Raw genomic sequence first — 22,413 nt, 5'->3', positions numbered from 1 at the left:
TATAACCAGAGTACACTAGAGTAGGTCCATCTTTCCCAATGAATCAGAATTTTAAAACATCATAAAACAAATTCCTTAAAAGGGCAAAAGCTCAAACTTATCATTATAAATTACTGAAGATCACCAATTGTCTGATACTTCAAAGTAACAGTAAATTAGTGTTTACCCTTAACTTGACCTTAGAAAACTTCCATAAGACATTGATAATTAAATGTCTAACATTTCTCAATAAGTGGAAGAATTATATCAACACTTTAGCCAGACTATATGTCAAGTACAGGAGAATCTTGACAATTTTGACAGCTACCACTAAATTTCAGTATTTAAATAAGGGTACAGAAAGAACTATGTCGCAAAATGCCCTAATCAATTAATACTAAATGCTGGGCAAAGGAAAATACATCCTAGAATGAAATAAGGCATATTAAATGGGAGAAAATCAGATCTGTGGCTCAATCCTAAGTCAGAATGATCTCCAGGGAGTCTACATAGTTTTCATTTCCCCACAATATTCTATTGGCTTGCTAATGACTTTAATAATTACCTTACATCCTCAGGTTCTTCTGCTGCCTTGGGAGTGGTGGCCTGCTGAGGCTCAGTATGAGGATAGGGATCTGACCCCCACATCATTCGAGGCTCAGAGAGCGAAATCGCATGATCTCTTGCAGAGCGAGCCAAATGCTCAAATGACTCAGAATTGTTTGGTGACCCTTCCATCTGATCTCGTCTCATTAGTGGCTTAGGAGGAATCATTCCTACACAAAAGATCACAAAAAGATCAGAGTGCAGGGAGAAAACAAAGGAAACAGAATCATTATAGACATGGTATCCAGGTTAATACAGTATCCAGATTAATACTTAATTACTATTTGGACATCTCTATATTTAAAGAAATACTTTTGGCAAGTAAAACTGATTAACTCAAAAAATCATCAGTGAAAATTGAATTTTTCTGTGAATGAGATTTTTATTGTTGCTGTTAAATAAATAGATTTAAAAATCCAGGAAGCAACACAAGCAAAACCATAAGAACAGTCTATTTTACTTTAAAGGAAAGAAAAGATAATGCCTATAAAAATCAGATAGTAAGTATCACGACTCTGTGCATGTTAAACATTTTGAGAATTACTACCAAGTGATGAATTTTCAGAAAAACATTTCCCATAGAAAATTCTATTAATTTAATTAGTTGATCAGTATGCCATACATTATGTCTCTTAAATTTAAAGTTTTCATATATGATAATATACGTTTCAATGCTATTCTATATGAAACAGATCGCCAGTCCAAGTTTGATGCACGAGACAGGGTGCTCAGGGCCGGTGCACTGGGATGACCCAGAGGGATGGGATGGGGAAGGAGGTGGGAGAGGGGTTCAGGATGGGAAACACAGGTAAACCCATGACTGATTCATATCAACGTATGGCAAAAACCACTACAATATTGTAAAGTAATTAGTTTCCAACTAATATAAATAAATTAAAAAATTTTTTTCAGTATAAATTTTAAAATCAAGATGTAATTCTTGATTATATTTTTATCCCCTCTAAATTTTCCTCTGTACCATCTTGGTGCTGGATTATCTGAATTTATTCTGATAAACACAGCTATTTTATTTGTTTCTAGCTAACCTATTAGGAAATTCAGGTGGTAGGCTGGTAAATGACAGAAAAAATAGCTGTAATATATAACATATGCATAAAATTAAAATGCTGAAACACCTGAAAGAATGAAAACAATGCAGCAAACAATAGATACTGTAACTAAGATAGTAATTTTTCCATCTGAAATTTTTGAAGTAATATTCACAAAACAGAAAGTACAGTATTTTGGTCTTCCACACTGTTGGTATAGTAACTGGAATTTAACTACTCTGTGCTCAAAGATGATATATCATTTTATGACTAAGAAGTCTTATACAAGTTCTTACTAGATTTTCACTCTCAAAGGAAGTAAGACCAAAATTGTGGGGAAAATGAAAAACTCTAAACTTGCACAACTGCAAGTAAGCCAGGAGACAATGCCAATTTCAACTTACCAGGATGAATGGGTGGAATATCCATGGCAGGTCTACCTGATATCATCCGAGGATCCATGTATGACTGCATCATGAGCCACCTTGGATCAAAACCCATGGAAGCCAAGTGCTGGGGGTGAGGCTGCATGGGCTGGTAAAGAGGTCTGTGTGGTGGTGGAGGGACAGCACTGCCGGATGGCTGAGAAGGAACCGTCTGCGGAAGCACACCCTGCTGTTGCTGCTGCTGCCACTGCTGCTGCTTCATCTGTTCCTGAAAAAATAGGCAGGATCTCACATTTTGAGCCTTTAGTTCCATGTGATAAATTAATACAACCAATCATATTGGAAAACAGACTTTTTTGAAACCCTAAGGGAAAAGAACTCAAAACACATTTGACAGTGAGAGATGGCAAGACAAGAGAACACAGGTTCAGTTATGACATTCTGCCTTATACTTGAGCAACTAATCACTCATTGATTTTACTGCAAGAAACCATTTCCTAGAAAGGAAGATGAGGCAGAAAAAAAGGAACGTATAAAGCCCATATCAACAAACTTTTACTAATTTAAAAGAGGCAAACTTTTCAGAGGAAATTTGTATGTTTTGGGTATTTTGAATTTTATGTTAAATTATTTCTCATACTACTGAACAATAAACCTTTCAAACACACGTACAAGATAAAATGTTTTTATTGTTACCTGCTGCCGCTGGAATCGTGGTGGTAAAGACTTCTGAAACTGTTTAAAATAGCCAGATAATACAGCAGGCCGAGGCTGAGACCCTGATTCTGGTTCTGGTTCATGTGCTACCTGCGTGGTCTCTTTCTCACTGCGATTGCTATCTTGTCTAGTGAAAACTGGGTCATCCTCTGTCCAAAGAAAAGGTGAAAGAAAATTATACTCATCTATGACACTTAACATTAATACATGCTGTTCATACTGGAGTGAAATAATCAGACATATTTTAAAAGCTAATGAGGAAGAAAGTATCCTTACTCCAAAACACCATTTTGTATTTTAATATTGGTAACCATCAATGCAATGAGGTAACGTTAGTTTAACAAAACCTCAGATTTTCTCAAAGCTGGATTCTTAAGACAGAACTCACATGCCCAGATGCTTTATTATACAAAAGTCTGTATTTGATATTTTGTGATAATAAACCATTTCAAATTCTATTTTTCACTGTTTCAATAAATATTAACACTACTGTCAACATTTACTTGTGGTTCACTAGCATTTAGATGAAAGCAAGAATGGCCTATAAATACTTAAAATAGAACATGCTGGTTTATAAAATTTTTTTGATTAGGGGACTATTATCTATAGATATAATATTAACTAATGATAATATTATAATGATAATATAATTGATATATTGATATAATTGATAATATAATAATATAATGATAATGATAATATAATGAATTTAACTATGATCATTCATTTTAATGATCATAAAACGAATGATCATGACAACCAAATGATCACCAGTATCTTCAAATATATAAATCATTGTTCTATGTAAAGGGTATCAATTATGATACACAAAAAGGAGAACCACACACATCCCTTCAACCAAAAAAAGTTCTCATCCCAAAGAAAACCAGAGTTATATTCATTCTAGAAAATGACATTTGTTACAACTACAAAGCCATGTTATGTTATAAATTCTTTTCTTAGAGAATCAGAGGTGAATTTTAAGGGGAAAGCTAATGTAAAGTCAATGTAAAACCACGCAGTAAAGAATCAAAAGTCACACTTTGTATTACATTCGATATTAAAAATGTTTTAAAAATGATAAAATATTAAGAGGGAAAAGACAGCCAAGAAGGTGCAACACTTAAAAATGAAATGGGTACACCTTACTGGTAAACCCAGCTAAAGTTAAATTGCCATCAGAGGACATATGAAATGTGAATGAAAATACAAGTGCCACTAAATAATGATCACTACAAACAAAACTAAAATTAGTCCATGTACAATATATAGTCGCTGTTGACGGTAAATTAATCAGGGTCAACACATGTATTTGCTTGCAAAACTATGACTAATTAAAGGAATTTCCTTATTTCTAATTCATGGTCTTTTCTCACTAATTGCGAATAAAATTCTCAAAGATTGTTCTTTCAGAATTCATCAATTTTAAAGTAATAAAATATTTTTCATTTCTGTGGTGAGAACTTTTGCTTTACCTTTTTTAAGTGTTTTGAGCTAAGTGCTTAGGATACATAATAAAAGCCCATAATCAACATCAAATTATCTCTAGACTGCTTAATATAAGAAATCTGTGAAATGTGGTAACTAAACAATCTGCACGGGCTATATCTTATTTTCTAAAAAAGTTGAGATAAGAAAAAGTTGAGATAAAACACTCTTACTTCTCTTTATAGTGACATTAAGGACCAAATTTGAAGGCAACTTAGAATACAGATTAAAAACTTAAAGGAAAACTTTAAATAGCTTTATAACTTCAAGCAGCATTGTCTTATAGAAACAGCATGAGTTTTACGGTAAAAAAAATTTCAGTATTTCCATAACAGAAATGTACTGAAATAAAACTATTTCTATCTTAAATCACTGTTAACTCTACTAAGATGAAACTTTAAATTTGGAGCATAGTTCTATTAATTAGAGTTTATGATCCAATTTTGGGAAGAACACATCAGCTGATTATAGCTAGCAAAGGCTTTTTTTGGGGGGTGGGGGGGTGCGGTGCCACACATCAACAGGTATGAACCCATGCCTCCTGTGATGGAAGCACAGAGTATTAACCACTGGACCACCAGGGAAGTCCAGCAAAGTTTTTTTTTGGGGGGGTGGGGAGGGGAAGCATTCTGGTAAGCATATAGATAACCTATGAAAGCTTTTATATATCTAAGCTGGTAGAAAAACAAATATGAAATTATGAACAGAGCAGTCATTTAATTATGACAATCCAAAATTCCCATTAAACTCTATTCAACTTTAAGTTTTAGAGGTATTAACCCATGTATAAACAAAGGAGATTTCATTTAGTTAAATGCTGTGGAATCAGAAAAGAGTAAAAGAATCAGCATCTATGTATGAAGCCAATACTATTTTGCTGACAAAATAGAACTGAAGGTCATCTAACTATATGATATCTACAATAAACTCACTTTAGATCCAAAGATACAAATAAACTGAAAATGAAAAGACATTCCATGGAAATAGTAACCAAAGAGAGCAGGGTGGCTACACTGAGATAAAACTGACTTTAAATCAAAGTTTTACAAGAGACAAAGAAGGTCATTGCTAATGCTAATGCGAAGTTGCTTCAGTGGTGTCTGACTCTGTGCGACCCCATAGACGACAGCCCACCAGGCTCCGCTGTCCCTGGGATTCTCCAGGCAAGAACACTGGAGTGGGTTGCCATTTCCTTCTCCAATGCATGAAAGAGAAAAGTGAAAGTCAAGTTGCTCAGTCGTGTCCGACTCTTAGTGACCCCATGGACTGCAGCCTACCAGGCTCCTCTGTCCATGGATTTTCCAGGCAAGAGTACTGGAGTGGGGTGCCATTGCCTTCTCCGAAGAAGGTCATTAAATACTAATAAAAGGTTCAATACAGCAAGACGCAACAATTATAAACATTTACACACCTAGTAACATGACCATCAAAAAAAGTATGATGCAAAATACTGGGGGATACATACTTGTACATTCAGAGGCTTCAACAACCCTATCTCAATGATGAATAGAACAGCCACAAAGAAGTAAGGAAAAAGGACTTACTAAACCAACTAGACCAACTCTGGGCTTCCCTTGTAGCTCTGCCTACAATGCAGGAGACCCAGGTTTGATTCCTGGGCCGGGAAGATCCCTTGGAGAAGAAAATGGCAACCCGCTCCAGTATTCTTGCCTGGAGAATCCCACGGACAGAGGAGCCTGGCAGGCTATATAGTCCATGGGGTCAAAAGAGTCAGACATGACTTAGTGACTAAACCACCACCAAACCAACTAGATTCACAGACATATACAGAACACTCTACTCAAAAACAGCATATATATTCTTTTCAAGGACATTTTCAGAACAGACGATGTTAGGACCCAAATTAACTCTCAAAAGAGTTCAAAAGACAGATATAGAAAAGTTTTTTCTCTAACCAAAATGGAAAGAAGTTCAAAACCACTAGAGAAGTAAGGAATATTCATAAATTTGTGGAAATTAAATAAGTTTTTTTTTTTTTAGTTCTACCAGTTTACTGCTACCAGCCCATCTCTCTCCACCCTCATGCATGCATGCTCAGTCATGTAGCCCGATGTACTGCAGCCCGCCAGGCTCCTCTGTCTATTGCCTTTTCAGGGAAGAATATTGGAGTGGGTTGCCATTTCCTTCTCCAAGAAATTAAATAACACTCTTAAACAACCAAAAAATTAAAAAAGAAAGTGCAAGGGAAGTTGGAAAATACCGAAGAGATGAATGTAAACGAAAACACAACATAAAAAAACTTACCGGATGCAAGAAAAGTAAAGGGGGGAATTTATAGCTATAAATGGTTGCATTAAGGAAAAATAGGAAATCCTCAAAATCAATAACCCAGAGTTATGACTTAAGGAATGAGAATAAGAACCAAACCCAAGGTACCAGAAGGAAATAAAATTCACAGCAGAGATCAAGAGAGAACAGAAAAATAGAGAAAAATCAATGAAAACAAAAGTTGGTTCTTTGACAAGCTCTACAAAATTGACAAATATTTAGCTGGGAGAGTAAACTAAGGAAAAAAAGACTCAAATTACTAAAATTAGAAATGAAAATGGGACACTACTACCAATCCTACAGAAATAAAAAGGATTATGAGAGAACTATGAACAACTGTACACCAATGAACTGGATAACCTAGATGAAATGTACAGTCTCCCAGACAAAAACATCTACCAACACTAAAAATCACAAAGAAATATAAAATGTGAACACTTTTAACTAGTCAGGAGATTGACCTGGCAATCACAAATCTTGCAGCAAAGAAAAGTCCTGGACCTGATGGCTTCATGGATGAATTCCACCAAACATTTAAAAAACTAACATCAATTCTTCTCAAACTTCCAAAAACTGAAGAGGAGGGAACACTTCCTAATTAATTTACAAGACCAGCATCAACATGATACCAAAGCTAAACAAAGACACAAGAAAACTGCAGATAAATACAAATATCTCTTATGAACACTGATGCAAAAATTCTCAACAAAATACTAGAAAACAGAATTTAGCAATATACTGATAGTATACTAATTACCAAGTGCGATATATTCCTGGGATGCAAGGATGGTTCAATATATACAAATTGATCAATATACTACACATTGACAGAATGAAGGGAAAATAACATGATCATCAAAATTAATACAGAAAAGGATTTTTGACAAAATTCAACACATTTTTATGATAAAAATACTCAAACCAGGAATAGAAGGAAACTACTTCAACATAATAAAATCCACTTATCAGAAACCCACAGCTAATACCACACTCAATGTTGACAGGCTGAGAAGTTTTTCTGCAAGATCAGGAAGAAGACAAGGGTGCCTCCTTTTGCTTCTTTTATTCAACTTAGTATTGGACAATTTTGAGGCGTTCAAGACTGCAGTGGAAGAAGTAACTGCAGATGTGGCAGAAACAGCAAGAGAGCTAGAATTTGAAGTGGAGCTGAGATACAACTGAATTGCTGCCATCTTATGACAAAACTTGAATAGACAATAAGCTGCTTTCCAATGGATGAACGAAGAAAGTGGTTTTTATGAGATGGAATCTACTCCTTGGGGATGACTATGAAGACTGTTAAAAAGACAACAAAAGATTTAGATTATTATTACATAAACTTATTTGGTAAAGCATCAGCAGGGTTTGAGAGGACTGACTCCAATTTTGAAAGATTTTTTGTGGATAAAATTATGAAACAGCATTGATGCTATAGAGAAATCATTTGTAAAATAAGAGCCAACTGATGCAGCAAACTTCATTGCTATCTTAAGACATTTGCCACAGCTACCACTCCAACCTTCAGCAACCACCACCCGGATCATCAGCAGCATTAACACTGATGTAAGACTCCCTCACCAGCGAAAAGATGATGACTTACTGAAGGGTTAGTGACGGTTAGTATTTTTAGCAATAAAGTATTATTAAGGTATGCATATACTATATATATATATATACACACATATATATATATTTCTAAAGAAAATGCTACTGCACACTTAATAGTCTGTAGAATAGTGTAAACATAACTTTTATATGCACTGGGAAATCAAAAAATTCACATGACTTGCTTTATTGCTATGGTCTGGAACAAACCTGCAACATCTGAGGTACGCCTGACTCAAAAGAAATGAAAATAGGGTCTCAAAGAGATATCTGTACACTCATAGTCACATCAATATTATTCAAAATAGGTAAAACATGGAATCGACCCAAGTGTCCATCAACAGATTGGGTAAGCAAAATATGGTGTGTGTATGCATTTATATGATGAATTAGTAGATTTAAAAAGGAAGGAAATTCTATCCTTTCTTTTTTTCTTTCACTCATGCTACAACTGATAAAACTTAAGGACATTATGATAAAAATGTCAGTCACAGAAAGACAAATACTATATGATTCCACCCACACGAGGCACTGACAACAGTTACAATCACACCCACAGGAAGGAAGCAGAATCACCACCCAGGGGCTGGGAAGTTATTGTTTAATAGATACAGAATTTTGATTTCACAAGATGAAAGGAGTTCTGGAGATAGATGGCAGTGATAGTTCATTATGAGTGCTTTTAATATCATTTTAATAAAAAATGGTTAAGATGCTAAATTTTATGCTACATGAATTTTATCATAATAAAAAAATTACAGAACAAAACCCACATTTTCAAGTATTCAATTAAAAAAAAAGTATCCAATAAAATTCAACCTATAACCAAAAAACATCAATCACTTTTATTTGGATTACATATTTTAAAAATATACAAACATACAACATTCACAATATAAGTAATAGGAAGCCTTTTGCAAAGCTTATTTAAGGACAAACAAGACTATCATACCTTTGTTACAGCTGTTTTCACTTTCTGGTTTTTCTACCATAGGTTCTGAAGTAGGTTCTTTGTGTTCAGTTTTTTCATCCACTTTCTCTCTGTCTCTCTTCTCCAACTCACATTCCTTTTCCTGTTCTTTCGTCTTTTGCAGTTCTTTTTCCTTTTCTTGCTGCCGTTCTAGCTCCTTCTCTTTTTCTTGCTTTCTTTCCTTCTCCATTTCTCTCTGTTTTTCCTGTTCTCGCTCCAGTTCTTTTTCCTTTTCCTGTTGCCTTTCCCTTTCTTTTTCCCTCTCCTTTTCTTGCTCCCGCTCTTGTTCTTTTTCAAGTTCTTTCTCACGTTCCCGTTCCTTTTCTCGTTCTTTTTCTCGTTCCCTTTCTCTGATTTCCTCTGGAGAGGGTTGTTTGTCCACTATGCCAAGCTTTTCATCCAGTCGTTTAAGTTTCTCTGCACATGCTGCTTTCCTTTGTTCTTCCATTCTTCGCTCTTCCTCTTCACGCCGTTTACGAGCACGTTCCACTGCTGCAGAAAGTTCTGACTGCTGCCTTCTTCTTTGCTTCCATATTTCATCTTCATCTGGGACCTGCTGCTTGGGGGGGAAAGGGCCTGGTCTTCCAGGTACTGCCTGTCGGTCTGGAGGAGGATGCTGAAATTTTAAAATAAATTCTCAGATGAGTATGACAACACAGGATATATCACAGACATATAGCAGGAGCAAAATTCTCCATGGAATATCAGAAAATTTCCCTGAAAAACATACACATTAAATGCAAAATCAATGTGGGGAAAATAGTATATCCAGATAAGTTTCTAGAATAGTTAATCCAGCCATCTAATATTATCTGAGCTGAGTAAAACTAGAAGCTGCCACAACATATATTTCAAAATCTAAATTTAGAGACAAAGGAAATTTAGAATATGAGTGCTTTAGTAGTAACTGCGAGAGATGGAATGCCTAAAGAGGGAGAAAAGAATCCATAAAGATGCAACATGGCACCACATGAGCTGAGATCGGGGTACAGTTACAAGGAAAGAGTGGACAGTCAAAGATGCTAAGTGAAGCACATAGAGACACTGCTGCTGCTGACACGCCAAAGGAGAAGAAATTCCTAGAAAGCAGGCTGGGTAGAGAATTCTTTTTTTTGAGAAGTCTATGTTTAAAGAGAGATTCATATCTAGAGCCCATGGTGGAGAGGGGATCACCTGAGAGACTGAGTTTTACTGATTTAATTTTCAACTGATGTGCTCTAAAACAATTACTACAAAGTCTAAAATCAATGTCAGCAACTATACAAAGACAAGCAGAATGAAAAAAAACACATGAAGAGCTGAAACATCAAGAACTTAAAAATGTGCTTTAAAAATACTGATAAATAGCTACTAGGGTGAAGAAACCTTAAAAGCCATGTAACTATTCAGAATTCCTACAAAAGAGATAACAATGATATGGTGAAAACACTGGACTGAATACTAAAAACAACCAACCAAAGAAACAAACCATAAATCCAGACTCTACCATTTACTAACAGTTTATCTTAGAAAAACTGCTTCATCTCTCTGGTATTGTTACTTAATCTATACCTCAAAGACAAACTGCAAAAACAAAGTAATTATATAAGCACACCTAATTTACACAGGGTAAGCATTTTTTTGAAAAGCAACTTTACTGAAGTATAATTTACATAAAATGTGATACATATATTTTAACTGTATAGTTTGATGACTTTGGACAAATGATAAACTTATGTAACTACTGCCCCATTCAACATATAGAGCATTTTCGTCAGTCCTCTGTATGAATCCCTGACCCCATGCAACCAGTAATCTACTTCTATAGTATAGAGTAGTTCTGCCTTTCCTAAAATTTCACAAAAATGAATACAATAAGTTATGTTGTTTTGTATCTGGCTTCTGGTGCTCATGGTAGGGATTTTGGGGTCAGTGTACAACAACTGTTCGCTGAATTCTATTGCTGGATACTACGGCATCAGAAGCATACTGTTTCGTCTGTGGACGGACATACATTCGGATTGCTTCTAGTTTTTAAGTAGGAATAAGACAGCTACAGACATTCCTGCTTAAGTATTTGTGTAAATGCATGTTTTCGTTTCCTTTAGATGAATACCCAGGAATGGAACTGCCAAGTCATATAGCAACTATGTGTTTCTCTCTATAAGAAACTGCCAAACTGTTTTCCAAAGTGATTATAGGTTTTATGGCTCCATCAGCAATGTATGAGGGTGTCACCTGCTCTATATCCTTGCCAACATCTGGTGCCATCAGCCTTGAAAATTCTGGACATGTAACAAAATTTCAATGTGGTTTTAGTTTTCATTTTGCTGGGAACTAAAGATGTTGAACATTTTTCCATGTGCTTATTAGCCATCTGTATACCTTACTTTGTGAAATGAATGTTCAAATCATTCTGTTGGACTTTTTGGTCTCATTGTTGAGTTGCAAGAGTTTTTAAATACACGTACGTGCACCCCCCCCCCCCAACCCAATATAAGTTCCTTGTCAGATGAATTACTAGTATTTTTCCTGTGATCTTTTCTTTGCCTTAGAGATGTTTTTAAAAAATCAGACTGATCAATCTCTTCTTTCTAATTCATGTCTTTTTTGTCTCATCCAAGACATTTTTGTTGGCCCAAGTTCATAAAGACTTTCTTCTACATTTTCTGCTAAATGTTTTAGTTTTAGCTTGTATGTGTATAGAAATGCTACAAAGAGCATGCAGTGGTTAAAAGGAAAATGACTAGTGCAGATGACGGTGATGGTATGTGCACCTATCACATCAGAGTGATCAAGGAAGGAAGGCCTGTGGATTGTTAATATCTGTGATACTTCAAAAGCAAAATTTTAGAAGGATGGAGGGACGAAGAGATTACCTATGCTAACTGCTGCTGAGATTAAGTAAATGAATACAGGAGAATGGATTGTGGCAAGATGGAACAGTCATTACTAATCTTGATAATAACATTTTTTCAAAGGTATACTGGGAGATCAAAGTATAACTGGAGAGGGTTAATGAGAAAGTGATGGCAGGAAGTGTAAAGAACTCACTAAAACAATTTTGCCATGAAGGAGAACAGAGATATAGGGAGGAAATTGGTGGTGGTGATGGGGAGGTGTGAACTGTAGTGAGTTGAAGAAGGGTTGGAGTTTAAAACTTTTTTTAAAGGTGAGAGACAATATTACTGGTAACCGACAAAGATGGGATCCAGGAACAAGTAGAAAGGTGGTCCTAAGGAACAAGGACAATAGAAAAAAAGTCAGTACAGGAAAGGTACTTGATTGGGAAGAACAGGTGCTTCTTTATTTTCTTAGAAAAATTAGGAGCATGCTAATGAGCTGAGAAGGAAGAGGGAAAGCTAAAGAAAGAGGTGCAGCTACAAGGTAAGGTTGGTAACTATTTCATAAAAATTATCAATTAGAAACACAGAACCTTTCCACTGTAACAAACAGGGCAAATAATACCTACAGTCCATTAACAAGCATTTAATTAAGATTTACCTGCTGTGCAAGCAACTTTGGAGGTGGTGGCAAGTGTGATGATGGTCCACGTTCCTATTATAAAGAAAATAATTTTTACAAAATAAGATAAAAAATATCTACTTCAAATATTTCTGACTGTAATGTTTTTCAGTGAGACCAAAAGACTGCAAAAAGTAAAACATCATTACTCTTTTCCTTTTTAAATAAAAATACATCAGTCCCTATAACTACATTCTATAGAATCACTCAAGCATTTCAATAAAGTTACAAACACAAAATAACTTTGTTAAAAGTAGATTCTTAGTGTGAAAATCCTAGAATTGTAGCCCAAGTAATCTGGCTGTGGAGAATTATGCCTTTAATTTCAAATTTTTATTTATATAGGTCCAATTCTTTTCATGGAATTTTTTTCCTAATGGCAGACTAAACTTTTTAAGTTTATATAAAGAAAAGAAACATTTAAAACACTGGAACCAGATATGAATGGATTAGTTACTTGTTTTTATATTTCAGGATCTCACACACACACATATGAAGATATGGTCTATATTTCTCTGTTCATTCATCATTCCCTATTATGTCAGTTAAAAGTCACACAAAATACAGGTTTTACTTAATAATTAATTTAAAAAACCTGCTTTTCCAGAATTCACAAATTTATTTTCCAACGACTCACCAATGGCTTATGAAATTCAAACTTGTGGTTTAGCATATACTACTCGACAACTACTAGTTCTTACACAGCTCTTATTGGTATGCAATAAGTCTATGGTTTATGTCTCTTTAAGAAAAAATATATAGTTTCCATTTCCTAAGTCTTTTTCCAACTCCATGATTATAAGATTAATTTATCCTTGTCCCTTGTCTGCAGTGACAAGAACCTCATGATTCCCACAAACCTGATTAAATGGCGGTCCTTTCCCATAGGGACCTTTTGCTACTGATGGCTGGGTAGGTATCTGAGAAGATGATTTGGTGTTGGAAACTTCATCTGGTTCTTTTCGGTTTTCAGTGTTTTCAGAGGCTTTTGAACTTTGATCCTCACTGAAGAATCAAAACCCAAGTGAAATAATAAATAGAATAGACAAAATATAAATGTTAAGTAAATGCATTTTCTCAACATAAAAAAGACATTACTTTCATTCAGTTTTGGGGGAAAATTCATTAAGGAATGAGGTGGCTTTTTAATTGAGCAGTGCTAATTTATTCACTCAAGAAATATACGCTATTATCTGCAATGAGATGGGGCCTGGGCTTGGACAGATTATCACAAGATATAAGCTGCAATGCCTGGGCTTGGCCAGATTATCACAAGATATAAGCTGCAATAGAGTACTTGTCAAATACAGACACACCCACTTGACACACAATATGATTCCATCATTTTCTATTATTCTATTATTCTCACCCAAAACTCTCATCTGAATGCAACTAATACTCCAGATAATTAATTATTCTCATTTACTCTAATTTGTTCTGATTTAGTGAAAAAGAGCAATCAAGCTATAGTATTTTAAAAGTAATGACAAATCACAGGCATCTCACAGCTGATAATCAAACAGCAATGTATTACAACATTATGGCTGAAAAACTATACCGATGTGTACATGCAAGCTCCTGTTTAAGAGCCCAATTTTTATGCTTTATGACCCATATATTCCTGACCTCGCCCCATGTTTTTAAAAAAAAAAAAAGGAAAAGCTCCCATTTCCCAAGAACTTATTGCTCCTTGTTAAGTTAAAAAAATCAAAGACTTGAAGCAGCTGTTGTAACCCAAGTAAGTTTTCTCCAGTTTCATAAATATGGATCAGGTCAAGCAAGTAAAAAGTTTTAAATGATCCCTGATACGGTGTCTCAAAGTACCTCCATTAGATGACAAGCATCTATGCAGTTTTTAACTTTTTATTTTGTATTAGGTATAGCCAACTAACAAACAATGTTGTGATAGTTTTAGGCGAACGGGTTAGGGACTGAGCCATATAAACAGCTTCTTTTAAAAAAATAAGTATTTTCTTTAGAAACATCAGACTCTTAATTCCTTGATTATTCATACTTTGAAACTTTGGCTCATCAATCACCTTCCCACCCAGTAAAAATCCTCGGAGTAGGACACAGAAATTCTATAAGCAGGGAACAAATACCTATCAATGAAAACTCTTTGCATAAATGGCTCATGTGGGACTTCCCTGGTGGTCCAGTCGTTAAGAATCCAACTGCCACTGCAGGGGACATGGGCTCACTTCCTGGACTCCCTGGTCCAGGAAGATTCCAAATGCCAAGAGGCAACTAGGCCCACAGGCCATAACTACTGAAGCCCGCACTCTCCAGAGCCCGTGCTCTGCAACAAAAGCCGCCACCGCAAAGAGAAGTCCGTGCAAGACTAGAGAATAGCCCCTACTCGCCACAACTACAGAAAGCCTGTGAGCAACAAAGACCCAGAGCAGGCAAAAATAAAATTAAATAAGTGGTCCATGTTACATTAACAAATTCACACTATTATTAGTAACAGATATCACAACTTACCTGCTGTTTTCTTTAGGACTACTACTTCCTTGCTCATCATCATCACTGAAATTCAGCTGTTCTGTATAATCCACTTCCATCTGAGCACCTATTAAATTAAGGAGAATTCAGACTGACTGTTTCAAAGTGTATAAAATCTAAAAGTGCTTTATTAATCTTGTCTCCTACCTGCCCAACCTTCGTCAGCTTCAGCATCTAGGTTATCAAATTTATCAAGCTCCTTCAGTTCTGATGCACTAAGGATGGAGGGACGTTCAGGCTCAGAGGCCCATGAAGGAGGTGGGCCTCTTCCTCGAAGGCCTCTAAGCAGTGACAGGTTATGAGGGAAAAAGGATACCAAGTTTTAATGATACTAAATTAGGAAAATAGTAAAAGACTGGAATTTAGTTAACTTCAATTCAACATTAATGCTTTCTACATGGTAATATACAAAGTATTCTGCACTGGCATGTGTATGAAAAGACTTTAAGATTAACACATAAATTTAAGACAATACATAATGATGTTTCTTATGCAGATATTTAACAGCAAAATTTTCAAGCATTTAAAATAAAACAAATATACATTAGAAGTCTATATGGCTAAGAGTTCTATTCATCTGAAAATAAAGAACTTGAAGGAAAATCATCATTCAGGAGGATGCTCAAGGTTTACAATTAAGGAAAAAAAGAATGGGGGTTATCAACGTCATGGAAGGAAGACGGAGTAAAGTGCCATCCATTTTGGGGGCCACAATTTTCAGTTTTCAGAATTTTATGTCAAGTGATTTAATGTTTTAGAAGATTAAAGTATTTTTGTTCTATTGATGAAAGTTAACCAATTACTTGTTGATGACAAATGTACCTTGAAGACAGAATAATAAATCCCCACAATCTACTCAACCTCCTGAAAATCTTAACAAGTAGTCTTACTTGTTTGTTTCAGATAAAGAAGGTGGAAACCTCATGGGACCATGTAGAGGAGGATAGGCCATCCTAGGATACTGCTGAAACATCTGCATAAAGGAAACAAAATTGGTAAATTTAGCTACTAAGTTATTTAAAAAAAAAGGTTACCCCTAAGCCTGAAATTATAATATATAGAAATTATTAAAATAAATAGCACTGTGAATACAGAATTTTATCTACTGGTATAGATTATCATTCACTGTCAATAACAAGCCATTTATAAAACTACTGCCTCTACCAAGTCATTACAAAGAGGTAAGAACTAGGACACATCATATTAAGAACTTCTGTTATCTCATTAACAAAGTTACATAAAAATAACTGCACGGAATTGAAAATAAACACAACATGCATGCACCTCAGAAAACTTCAATTTTCTTAACCAAGTTTAAAGATGTGAAATGATACAACGTGAAACCTCCATCCTAATGCAAGAGTAGAGTAACTGAGAGCAGATTTGTTGGTAAAGAACTCAGTTCAGATACAAGGATAGCCCATAACCCGAGGAAGGTGAGGGAGGAAGTGGGCAGGCAGCTAATTGAGGGATTTTCTATGGGTAGGGCATAAGTGGATTCTGAGCCAAGTTATTACACAGATAGTAGTTACATAAAAAGACCCAAAGATGATGCTCTCCATGGGAACTTGGCTTTGTGAATCTGACTTTAGGAAAATTTGTAAGATAGATTATGAAGACAACTAGTAATACCAAGGGAATTAACCTATGATTTATAAGGGAAGAAATGTCAAGCAGTGCTTGGTTATTTACTCTGCTCATATCCAGGTTAAATTATGTTTAAAAAAAATGAAATTGTATTACTTTAAATACATAATTTATATCCTGAAATAGATTAGTTTTTCTTTAAAAACAAAAAAACCATTAGATGAGGAAATTACTTCATACTTGAAGAAAAGCTATGCTTATATGATTGTGCTATGTAAAGAAGAAATTTCTAAGAAGGGTTGGGGCAACTGAAACTCAACTGGGGCAGCTTTGTGTTTGGGGAATACTCCAGAGAATTTTTGGTTCCATCTCACTTCCACACTGAAATTAGCAAATAGATAACTGGAGGCAAATGGTCATAGATTAAGTTGCATTAGATCCTTCTGCTGATTACTTAGGCATAGATATTATGTGGTGGTAAATGTTTAAAATTTAGGAATTTGCCTCAAGAACATTGTAGAAACAACTTTTCAATATATAATATTTTTAAAAATGTTTGTTTAGTGAAACACTTTATTTGAATAAATTCATTGATGAAATTGGTAACAGAGCTCACTTGATCTTTCCTCTTACCTTCCCTTATCCCACCCCCACATCTGGAAATTCAGGGGTCCTTGGAAGCACAACTTGAAAAATACCGGGAGACAAGTATTTGGATACAAATCATTACTCAAGGTCAGGTTAGCATTTAAGACCGATCTTATTATACACTCCAATAATTAAAGAAAATATTCAACAAGCAATTGTACTAATAATTGATTTCCCTCTATCTTAGAATGGTTAAATAAAACGTAAATTTATTTACTTGAACACATGTAACTCGCCATACAATTTCACAGTAGACTGAGAGCAAACAAAAAGAGGGCAACAAATTTATAGGAAATACAGGGGTCAGAAGTATATATAGTAATACATACTTTCAAAATTAAATTTCCCCTGCCACTCTTAGGTTCTTTTTTTTGAGGTGGGGGTGCAATGTGTGGCATGTGGAATCTAATTCGCTGACTAGAGATTGAACCTGTGCCCCCTGCACTGGGAGTGTGGAACCACTGAACTGCCAGGCAAGTCCCCTCAGAAATATACATTAAATGAAACTACAAGGACAGAATCAGCAAAACCCAGACTGTGAGAAACTCCACGGGTAACAAACTGTGATAGATATGCTCCAAAGAAAGTAAGAGATGGAGGCAAAGATACCCATAGATAACAAAAATGCTAAGAAAAATACCAACCAATCTCAAGAATAGATGGTATCTGGATCCTAATTAAGAGACAATCAGGGAAACTGGAACAATGACTTAGTATTTAAAGAAGAATTTTTTTTATATGTGTGATAATGGCACTGTGAGCTTTCCCCTAGTCTTTCTCTTTTAAAATCTAATCTAAAATATATATGGATGAGATGATCTACTAGGATTTGTTTAGTAATTCCAGGTGGTGAGAAATGTAAGTGAAACAAGATGTACCACAAATTGGTAATTGTTGAAGATGTATGGCAGATAGGGGAAGAAGAAAGTTCGTGCTTTCTTTTAATCATTTCTATTTTTGAATGTTAAAAATATTTCATTATAAAAAGATTTTAAAAACACTTAAAGGTATATTAATAAAAACTTCAGAACTAAAGCAGGTATTAACCTTTTTTGTGCCATGAACAACCCCTTTAGCAGTCTGATAAATCCTATGGACATCATCTCATAAAAATGTTTTTAAATGCATAATTGAAAACACAGGATTACTAAGAAATTAATTATACTAAAATTCTGTCCCCACGATATTTAAAAAACAAAATTTGTGATACAGTAACATGCATGCTTCAGTAAGTAACACTAATAACTATTTTGAAGTTATGCTGAGTATAAAAACTATTTGCAGTATCTTAATGTAATGTTACATGATGCCTATAAAGGATAAAACTCAGGTACTGCTGTGATTGATTCCTAAATTCATAATCAAAGGAAATGTTAATTTTTAGTTAGATGTTAATGAAAATAAAGACCTAAACTTTTCCCCATTCCAATTCTTCCCTTGGTATCCAGAGCAAAAACCTCTTATTTAACCCCTTGCTGATTCAACAATACTCACATAAGGAGGCATCATAGCTCTGTATTGCGAAGCAAGGGCAGGCTGTTGTCCATTCAGTTTAGCCTGTGGAGGACCACAAGCTATCCTCTTTTCTACCACTTTGAGGATATCACTTTGCTCTGATGTTCCAGCTGTGCTTTCATCCTGGCCAGGCTTTTCATCTTGGTCAGATGTTAAAGATGAACTAGCAGATTTGCCACCATCTCTCCAACAAGCAACATCTGGTGTGAAGAGAGATAGGAAAAAAAGAAAACAAAGAAAATCTCAAAATGGAACAGAGTGAAACCAAGTGAGGCATATTTCAAGAATATTTAATCAAGTAAGCACAGTGAAGGAACAGTAAAGTCTAATCTACTCTGTACTAGAAATCAAGTAAGCATAGTGAAGGAACAGTGAAAGTCTAACCTAGGCTGTACTAGGTATCTAGGCTTTGAAGGTGTTTAGGTAGTCAGAGCAGTGACTTCCAAAGTAGAGAGGATACACCTCAGAGGGTACCTCCAGAAGCAAACACTGGGGTTGGGGAAGAAAATATTAGGAATTCCCTATCAAGCTTCACCAGTTTTTGATACAGAGATTAAAATCAGTTATACCAGAGCAGTCCTGAGGGAAGGGAGTTCTATACCCCAAAAGGATTGATAGTGATGCATGCTCTCATTCATTTTCCATCTATTACTGCCTATTACATGTGCCCAAGCGCACAGATTTAGTGTCTGTGTAACCTGATTCAACTACATGTAACCAGATAAAACAGATAATTGGTTTTACAAGGAAACCCTGTTTGGTTCCAGTGGTCTCTACTCCTTCTATTCACACCTGGTGTAGTCCACTCAACTGTGTCCCAGGATTGGTCTGTGCAACCTGTAGAGTAAGACAGATGTGTTGGCGGTCTTCTCTGAAAACAGGCTATGAAAGCCTAGGGGTTTCCATCTTGAGTGAGAGATGTCTGTCTGTCCCTCCTTATTTTTTCTGAGGAATTCATGTTGTGAGCTGCCCATACACAAATGAGCCATGAGAGAGCTTGACACAGTACGCCTAGTCAAGTCAGCATCAGATGAAGGCTTCACTGTAATTTTGATGAGAACCAACAAAACCTGAGGCAGAACCCCCAGCTAAGTGGCTGCCAGATTCCTAACCCTCAGAGACTGAAATGTCCAGTTCAATTTGTTATCTTACTGCCAAATACATTACACAGCAACAGATAACTGGTGAAAAGAAACTAAACAATAGTGGAGTCGACACTACTATTCCTAATATAAACTCATCAACCACATAACAATAATTAAAAAAAAAATTATCTACTCAGATCTGATAAGAAATAGCCAAAGAAATACAAAATGTATCAGGTTATAAAAAAACATGGATTTGTAACTATTACTGCAAAGAGGAAAACCCTGTACAGGGTCCAGGGTCCTTTGAGGTATCTGTTAACAACACTATGAATCCAACATAACTCATTAGACATTTTAAAATCTCTCAAAGATTTTACATTTCTATTTTTATTTTCTGCTTTATAATGCATATAATACAAGTATCTCTTACTATTTAAACTGATTAGCTCCTCAGTTTGAATTCAGAAAGCAAGGGATCCCTGAATATTAGCAGAAAGCAAATGAATGGATAAAATTTATACATAAACATTTGCATATCGGGGAGGTTTGCTAAAAATTTTTACTATTGTAAAAATAACCAAATACTGATGTAAGTTCTCTAGTCATTTTGTTAAAATGCTAACTTTTGATTTAGTAGGTTGGTGTGAGGCCCAAGACACATACTTCCAACAAGTTCTCAAACTGATGCTGTTCATGTAAAAACCATACTTAAGTGGCAATCAATTATAGTTACTGTCTGCCTTTTCAAACTACATACAACAGCAGCAGGCAGGAGGTTGTATCAAAACAGAACACAAATATAATCTCACTCTACACTTTTACTAAGAGAAAATATTCTTACTTGGTGGGCGTAAACTGGGTCCAGGTCCATAGTTGTCATCATTTGCTTCTTTTTCTTTTTTTTCCTGATCCCCAGCTGCCTGTAGGCTGGGAAATTCTTGTTGAAAATGACTATTCACCTGGATTCCTAAACATTAAAAAAAACAACAACAACAACATATAATACTGAAGATAATACAAAAACCCTTCCAGGATAGAGCTCTCTCCTTTTTCTGGTAATTTATTCCACACTGCAATGGTGACTGTACATATCCATAAAATTTTCAATTTATCTAGAATTAGAATCCCTTGGAAAGTTAATGAACAGCCATGAGGAGAAAAAAAAATCTGAGAAAGGAATCTGCCAGACATTGTTCTGGCAGACTCATTAAAATTGGTGCAGCAAACGAGGAGAGTTTCACTTCTGTTTCTCTTTTATTATGACTCCTTTCATTTTCAACACAAGTTAAATTTTTTTGCTAATAAATAACACTAAGAATCAGTTCAAACAACATTACTAAAACAGAATTTATGAATCAACACTACAAATATGGTGAGGCTATGATGTTTTTGTTTAACTGCTGAGATACTGATGGCACCTCACTATTCACTCATTTGCCTATCTACCTGCCTGCCTATTTTACACTTCTATAAACTAAAAGAACTGACTTCATTAGCTTGAGTGCCTAGACGGGTTTCTCTGTATGTTTTACAGACATATTTGCAAGTGGGGAAATTAAATTTTGTTGGGAAGCCCATCATTCCTAGCGGGGAGGGAAGTATTACAGCTACTATCCTTGATGGCTATTCTCCTAGATCTTCTCTACAATGGAAACTGGGAGTAGCATGCTTGAAACAGAAAAGGTTAAAGGGCACGGATGGAGATTAATATGGTTTACAGCAATCAACATTAATGTCTGGGTATTTTCTGTCTCAGAACTGAAGGCACAAGATTTTGTCTGGTTACAGAGGGTAAAGACAGAGTAATATGGGGCTTGGGGTATCTTAAAGACTACTTCTTTGATTCCTATTACTGGCTCATATATAGGTCTTAATACTGAAACTTAACTAGCCCAAGAGATTTTTTTAAAAGATCCTTTTTTTTAAGGGTCTAATAATTTCTTTTGACAGTGTTCTCTGCCCCTGCCAAAACAGTATAATTTGTCCCTTATCTTCTGTCTGGCTGTTCAGTAACTATCAAGCCTAACCAGTTTCCCCAGCTAATGTCTACTTACCATCTCCTTGCCCACCTTGCTTGTTACTGGCCCATGATTTGGGAGCAGGTGCTACTTCTGGGGGAGCTGCAACCCCAGGTTTTGGTTGTGCTGGTGGAACTTCTGGTGCTCTTAAAAAAATATGAATCCATTATTTCAGATATTGTATGTTTAAACAAAATAAATATTTCACTTAAGCTAAATCTGTATATAAATGATTTTGGCTACATATTTACTCAGATGCACCCCCCTATGCTTTCTCTCTGCAACATTCCTTTAAAAGAAGTACACCTATTTTTGTCCTCTTTTATTTCTACCCTTGAATAACCCAAGGAGATGACAGCTTTGTTTTTAATTTTGGAAGGAAAGGAAGGGAAGAGGGAAGGAAGAGAGAGAGAAAAAATAGAAGCACTCATTATTGAACATAGCTACCAAAAATTACTT

General features: G+C 35.4%; 1 protein-coding gene across 15 annotated transcripts in view; it reads right to left on the bottom strand.

Annotated features, from left to right (window-relative positions):
• The window catches only part of PRRC2C (proline rich coiled-coil 2C), a 95,289-nt gene that overhangs the window by 42,263 nt on the left and 30,613 nt on the right, over positions 1-22,413 (bottom strand). For 14 of the 15 annotated variants that reach the window (XR_003514906.1, XM_027564802.1, XM_027564793.1 and 11 more), the window contains exons 4-15: positions 21,991-22,100; positions 20,778-20,903; positions 18,828-19,048; positions 15,989-16,071; positions 15,246-15,379; positions 15,078-15,165; positions 13,454-13,598; positions 12,573-12,626; positions 9,072-9,705; positions 2,717-2,886; positions 2,039-2,288; positions 545-755 (exon numbers count right to left, since the gene is read on the bottom strand). Coding sequence is in view for 14 of the 15 variants with exons in the window: in XM_027564802.1 (XP_027420603.1) it covers positions 545-755; positions 2,039-2,288; positions 2,717-2,886; positions 9,072-9,705; positions 12,573-12,626; positions 13,454-13,598; positions 15,078-15,165; positions 15,246-15,379; positions 15,989-16,071; positions 18,828-19,048; positions 20,778-20,903; positions 21,991-22,100 (2,226 nt within the window). In the remaining variant the exon portion in view is untranslated. The remainder of the gene's footprint in view (positions 1-544; positions 756-2,038; positions 2,289-2,716; positions 2,887-9,071; positions 9,706-12,572; positions 12,627-13,453; positions 13,599-15,077; positions 15,166-15,245; positions 15,380-15,988; positions 16,072-18,827; positions 19,049-20,777; positions 20,904-21,990; positions 22,101-22,413) is intronic. The other variant, XM_027564797.1, reaches the window with a different exon arrangement.

This window comes from Bos indicus x Bos taurus, chromosome 16 (genome assembly GCF_003369695.1).
Source record: "Bos indicus x Bos taurus breed Angus x Brahman F1 hybrid chromosome 16, Bos_hybrid_MaternalHap_v2.0, whole genome shotgun sequence".
NCBI classification, from domain to species: Eukaryota; Metazoa; Chordata; class Mammalia; order Artiodactyla; family Bovidae; genus Bos; species Bos indicus x Bos taurus.
Note: the sequence above shows the minus strand (reverse complement) of the source record. Positions and strands in the feature narration are given on the sequence as shown.